Here is a 6,423-nt window from a genome sequence, read left to right as displayed (position 1 = left end):
CATAAATATTGCCAAAAAAAAAAAAAAACCACAAAAGGCCTGTGTCAGATGGGACAAGCACTCGAGTAGTAGCTTGAATTATCAATAAGTGTAGAATCAAGATGGTCCGAAGGGAACTATATAATGTGAGAGATCCTCCATGGATAGGGGATCGAAAAATGACAAGAGAAACACTGTAGCAATCAAGAACTAACTCTGTAATTAAACTTGTAAGGAATATATAAGAATTGGTCTCCTCGGACTGCGCCAAGGACAATTTTCTCTAGTTTAATTCAATCCGTTTATTTGTTCTTGTCAACTAAGCCCACTTCATTCGTGATCCAACTCATTTTAACCCAATTTTTTAATCCACTCTCTACAAATTCATTGTTTTGGGTTTTTTGGACCTAGGTCCATCCATCATTTGGGTTAGAAACTCAAATCCGGTCCTTACAACTTCGGATTCACCCTCAAAAATAATGGACGAAAGACTAAGGTCTTGAGCAAAACTTAAAAGCCCTCACTGCTGCCATGGATTCTACATTAGCAACCAAGTGGGGTAAAGGTATTTTCTCTTTCATAGACGCCGAAACCAAGTCCTGAGAATTTCGAACAACCACCCTAATCCATGCTTCTCGACTCCTTAAACACTGAACCATCAAAATTAACTTTGACTTTCTATCAAAAAAAAAAAAAAAAAAAACTTTGACTAAAGGGTTTATCGAAGAAGACCAACAAACCGATCTGGATTTAAGGTAGTGGGAGGAGAACGTTTTACTGGGAATCTGGGATGGCCCAAATAAAATCAGAGAGGATTTGCTTGGCCATTGGGATCACATCATTAATAGGAAAGGATTTGTCTTCTACCCGAAGTCTAGCTATTTCTAAAGAACCAATTGCAAAAACATCCAGATCCTTTTTTTTCCTCAATTAAAGTGGTGTACCAAATCTTAAAACTTGGAGAAGTGGTTAACTTGGCGAAAACTCGAAGTTGGATCAAAGTCCCATACAGCCGGAAGCCATAATGCGTGAATCACATTCTGGGGAAGTTGCTTACATTGTCTTACAAAAAAATTACAATACTTTGACTCTTAAGACAATGTAATTCAAATTTCATTTCAATAATAAGGTAATTTATTAAATTGTGGTTTTCTTGATTTAATCCTTAAATAATCAAGTGGTGCTTTCAAATTGCGAAACCCTAGATGTATGGTTAAAATATTGTCAATTGAGTATTCATTTTGGGATACACTCATACACATGCATTTGACCTAGCATTTTCTTTGACCTAGCATATTCATTCACATGAGTATGACATCATTCATCTCATTAGAAGTATAGAAATTGCACTATTCACACCATTGTAACATTTGAATCTACCCAATATTCCTTTTCAAGAATTTTTATTTTGTCAAGACTAAAGATACAAAACAGCCGCATTGTTCTATTCTATCAAAAGAGCCCCCCAACACCCCCCCCCCCCCCCCCCACACACCAAAAAAAAAAAAAAAAACCAAACACGGCTAATTTATGCGGGACAAAAGGTGATACTGAAACTCGTTGCTCCACTGCAGCTATAAATTGGAGGTTGTTTATCACCGGGATAAGTGTGGGCTAGACCACATGCTTTCTTGAAGATACTTGAGTACTCATTAGGCTGGCAAGTCTGAGGACTAGCAAAATTTCCAAAGCAACAATGTTTTGGATCCTTTAAAGCATCACAAGCACTAAGACAACCAACATAGCGACCATCCTTGCCCTTGACCACTAAGTTAGGTGGGCACACATTACTAAAATCTTTAGCACAATCCACCACAGGGCATGGTCCAGTACCACCACCAACTAGAGACCCACCAACGGGTCGGATCCGGACCGGCACGGTATGCCCATGGTTCAAGTTCAGTTCATAGGAGACCACAAGGGGATTGGTTTGTACTGGTTGGTTAATAGTGAAATTAAGTATGGTCACTGGGGACTTGGGTACTGGCCATTGGCAAATTTTGTTGCCACCACAATCTCCAGTTTCACATGAAAAATAATTTGTGGCATTGAGGCTGCACTTGGTCCTCCCCCAAATGAAACCCTTCCATTGATCAGGCATTTGGAGTGTTTTTGAAGTTCCTGAAGGGAACTCAGGATCACTATCACCAATTGATGGGGTGGCACCGAGCCATATAGACTCAGTGCATCGGTTCTCGTAGTTGAAGGTCACCGTAGACTGTCCACCTGAAAAATATTGTTTCAAACTTAGACAGTAAATATTACTTTTGAAAAATATTGTTTCAACTTTCATGTATGATGTACACATCTCTTATTGATATCCACAATTAAAACGAGAAATAAATAATGTGCATGGAATATGTGTGACATTAAACCCTCACCCCCTACTTTAACTACCACACTATTAGTCAATAACATAAAACATAGGCTTAAGGATTATTGAGCTTGATACGTTCAAGAACTTTATCCGTGATAAGTTGATATCACTTTGCCAGTTTGCCTAAACCACTTAGACAGTGAGATCTTGATAAAAGTCAATATATTGTCATTCTCACGTTTAAGGTTCATAATGGAAACAATATTAATTCACATGTTAACTTATACCTCTAGCTTCTTTGCTTGTCCTCATCCTCATAAATATCAATATTAAGGTGCATTAAAATTTGCACATATCTGTGATATTTTTGTGATATACTATCATGCAGCAAAAGAAAAGAGAAGGGCGTATCAATCAGTTACCTGTAATGAATAAGAGAAGAAGGATGATGAGAGCTTCGCCAGCCATTGAACCTCTGCTTTTGAGTTAAAAATATAAGTTGGAATTACAAAATGAGTTAAGCAAGGGAGAATTTATATATAGGAAAGGTAGGGTTTGTGTTGGCGTGAGCTGTCTAATTAGATAAATTAGAGAATTCTGCTTTAATGTAAATGCCATACTTCAAGGGTCATCCATGATCTTAGCCAAAAATGTGTATAGCCTAGAATAGGTTCCTAAAAATCCTCTCTTTGTATCTATATATGAGTGTACTGAACTCTAAGGCTCCGCTTGGGAGGAGAGAATGAAATGGAATGGAAAGGAATAAAAAGAATCATTTTAAAATATTCTTCTTTTCTCTTGTTTGAGAGTTTTAATGGAGAGAATAAAAAACTCGATCATTCCCTTATTTGGAAGTTTAAGTAGGAGGGAATGGAATGGGTAGGAGGGAACACTCATTTCTCTCTATTCCCTTAAAACCTCAAAATTTCATTCCCCCCGAAATTGGGAGGAATGGGAGGGAATATAATTAGATTTAATGATTTTTTTACTAAAACTCCCAAAATATCCCTATATATTCAATTCTTTATTTTAAAATAGGGGTCTAATAGTAATATTATCATAAAATGATTCCATTTCATTCCCTCCATGTTGCTTCCAAACAAGATTACTTACATTCCATTCATTTTCATTCATTTCCATTCATTTATTTTAAAACATCCAATCAAGGTTACTTAATTCCATTCTATTCTATTCTTTTCCATTCATTTTCCTTACTTAAATACATTCTATTATATTCCATTCATTTCCATTCCCTTATGATCATTCCATTTCCTTCCTTTATGAACTCCCAAGCGGAGCCTAAAGGAAATATACGAAAATAGAAAGACTTCCAAGTTGACATGGTATTAGAGCAAGTCCCTAAGACCTCTGCTCAAACCACCGTGTGACCAGAACAAATAAACCAAGAAAATTAAAACCCAGACAGGCTAGAATCCATGGCGGAATCCGGAGACCTAGCACAGCCTCTCATTCCCTAGACCAACTCCATCCTTAACGACCTGACAACAAAAATGACGGAGGTCTTGACTAGAGACTAGACCTCACCACAACCACTGCTTGCTGATTCTTCAACCTCTCCAATCGGTATCAAGTTGGAAGGATCCAACTATGCTTTGTGGTCCCAGGTTGTCGAGATGTATATCTCTAGCAAAGACAAGTTGGGATATATCAATGGAGATTCCCCTCAGCCTCCAGAAATCGATCCCTCGTTCAGGAGATGGCGAATCGAAAACGCCATTGTCAAGGGATGGTTGATCAATTCGATGGACCTTTCCTTGATTGCCAATTTTATCCGCTTCCCAACTATAAAATAGGTTTGGGATGTTGCTGCTACAACCTATTTTGATGGGACAGATACGTCTCAAGTCTATGATCTCCGGCATCGTGTTACTCGCATGTGGTAGGCTGGCAGATCCATTGAAAAATACTACAACGATCTTCAAAGGTTGTGGCGAGAAATCGATTTTCGTCGTCCTAACCCAATGGAGTGTGCTATTGACATACAAAAATACAACTCGATTCTATAGGAAGATCGGGTTTATACTTTCCTTGGTGGATTAGATGATAGACTAGATAAAACTCGGAGTGATGTGCTCCAATTAAAACCATTCCCTATAGTGGAAGGCCTACACTTTTGTCCATAGGGAAGATGTTAGGCAAACTGTGATGATATCGGGTGCAAATACTACTCCTCGAGCAGTTATGGCATCCAAAAGGATCAAGGAAAGTCATTACTAGACGCCACCAAAACTAGGGGTTCTTTCTCTAAGCAGCGGAAAGTCCAACTCATCATCCAAAACCAAAGCTTCATCTAATGGCATGAAGTGTACCCATTGTGGCAACTCCAAACATACCCGTGACACCTGCTTCAAACTACATGGGTACCAAGATTGGTGGAACGATTTTCAAGCACGAAAAAAACGTGAAGCCTCTACTACTGATGATCACACTGGGAGAGCTGCTGTGGTCACATGTGATCCTTCGTTACCCCTCATCTCTCAAGTAGAACCTCCACATGACCCAGTTATTTGTAGTAAGGCACTCCATATCTATACTCACAGTGGTAATGATGATTGGATTCTTGACTCTAGAGCTACAGACCACATGACATTTGACTTAAATGATTTCTCCCATACAACTCAGCCGTGTTGCGAATGATAATGGGGTTACTTATCCGGTTACAGGAGCTGGAACAGTGACTTTATCTCCTTCCCTTTCATTAGCTAATACATTACTTGTACCTTCTCTTTCAAATAGACTAATGTCTGTGAGTCAAGTTACTGTAGATCTTAATTGTGTGGTATTGATGTATTCTACCTTTTGCCTCCTTCAGGATATTCTCACCAAGGAGATAATTGGGCGTGGTACTAAGAGGGAGGGATTATACTACGTGGATGACTTTAGTTCAGGTAGAGCAAACCACATGCATCACACAATTAATAAAAATGAAAGACAGATTTGGTTATGGCACCATCGACTTGGGCATCTATCATTTGGGTATTTGAAGCACTTACTGCCTGATTTTTTTTTCCAATGTGACACACTTAAATTTTAAATGTGATACTTGTATATTAGCCAAAAGTCATAGGGCTTCTTATCCCCTGAGTATGAATAAAAGTGTGATTCCTTTTGATTTAGTCTATTCTGATGTATGGGGACATTCCCCAGTAACTACATCTTCTGGTCATTGTTAGTTTGTAATTTTTGTTGATGATTGCACAAGAATGACATGGCTTTACCTACTAAAACACAAAGATGAATTATTTGCTGTGTTTCAATCATTTCATACCATCGTTCAGACACAATTTTCTGCAAAAATTAAGATCCTTCATTTTGACAATGGAGGAGAAAATGTTAATCAGTAATTCCAGACATAGTTCAATAGTCATGGTATTCTCCATGAAACCTCATGTTCACAAACCCCATAACAGAATGGTACTGCTGAAAGGAAGAATTGGCATATCTTAGAAACTGCCCATACTTTATTGATCAATGCACATGTGCCGATTAGTTACTGGAGTGATGCTGTTGCCACAGCCATGCATTTACCGAACCGTATGCCCACAAAAGTCTTACAGTTTCAGACTCCACTAAAGGTGCTTTTCAATCATGTCTCATTACCTGTTGTTTTAATGATTCCTCCCTGAATTTTTTGGCTCTGTTGCTTTTGTTCACCTCCATAAGAATCAACAAACTAAGTTGGATCCATGCGTTGTCCGGTGTCTATTTTTGGGGTATGGAGTACACAAAAAGGGATATCAGTGCTACGATCCCATTGCCAAAAGAACCTACATTACCATGGATGTTACTTTCCTAGAATCTGACACCTTTTTTCCATCACCAGTATCCAATTCCCCTTTTCAGGGGGAGATCCATGGTGAAGAATGGAATTAGTTGGATGTTGAAGTGCTGGATGTTGGTGACAATCTAGCACATCCGAATGATGTGAACAACATGGTTGAACCTCCAAGAACTGAAGTTGAACCTGTACCTGAATCATTGGAAGATGTAAAATCTGAGGAATCCCTTCACTCTTTAGTACTCGACGACCCTCCTCCTGAGAATATTCTGAGGTAAGCTCTCCTACCACACCTTTACAAACTAATGCTATAGATACATCTGCGGGT

General features: G+C 38.7%; 1 protein-coding gene across 1 annotated transcript; it reads right to left on the bottom strand.

The window, feature by feature from the left end:
• Positions 1–1,507: 1,507 nt before the first annotated feature.
• On the bottom strand, positions 1,508–2,790 carry LOC115952672 (thaumatin-like protein 1). Its single transcript, XM_031069863.1, has 2 exons — positions 2,719–2,790; positions 1,508–2,205 (listed from the first exon to the last, which is right to left on the bottom strand). The coding sequence occupies exons 1-2, from the start codon at positions 2,762–2,764 to the stop codon at positions 1,508–1,510; spliced, it is 744 nt and encodes a 247-aa protein (XP_030925723.1). The 5' UTR covers positions 2,765–2,790.
• Between the last annotated feature and the right edge of the window lie 3,633 nt (positions 2,791–6,423).

The sequence above is a fragment of the Quercus lobata genome, chromosome 7 (assembly GCF_001633185.2).
Source record: "Quercus lobata isolate SW786 chromosome 7, ValleyOak3.0 Primary Assembly, whole genome shotgun sequence".
NCBI classification, from domain to species: domain Eukaryota; kingdom Viridiplantae; phylum Streptophyta; class Magnoliopsida; order Fagales; family Fagaceae; genus Quercus; species Quercus lobata.
Note: the sequence above shows the minus strand (reverse complement) of the source record. Positions and strands in the feature narration are given on the sequence as shown.

Excerpts from the sequence above, each read along its gene's own strand:
- LOC115952672 (XM_031069863.1), bottom strand. The coding sequence starts at position 2,764 with ATGGCTGGCGAAGCTCTCATCATCCTTCTTCTCTTATTCATTACAG. Across the intron at positions 2,206-2,718 it reads TCTTCTCTTATTCATTACAG|GTGGACAGTCTACGGTGACC; the intron begins GTAACTGATTGA and ends AATATTTTTCAG.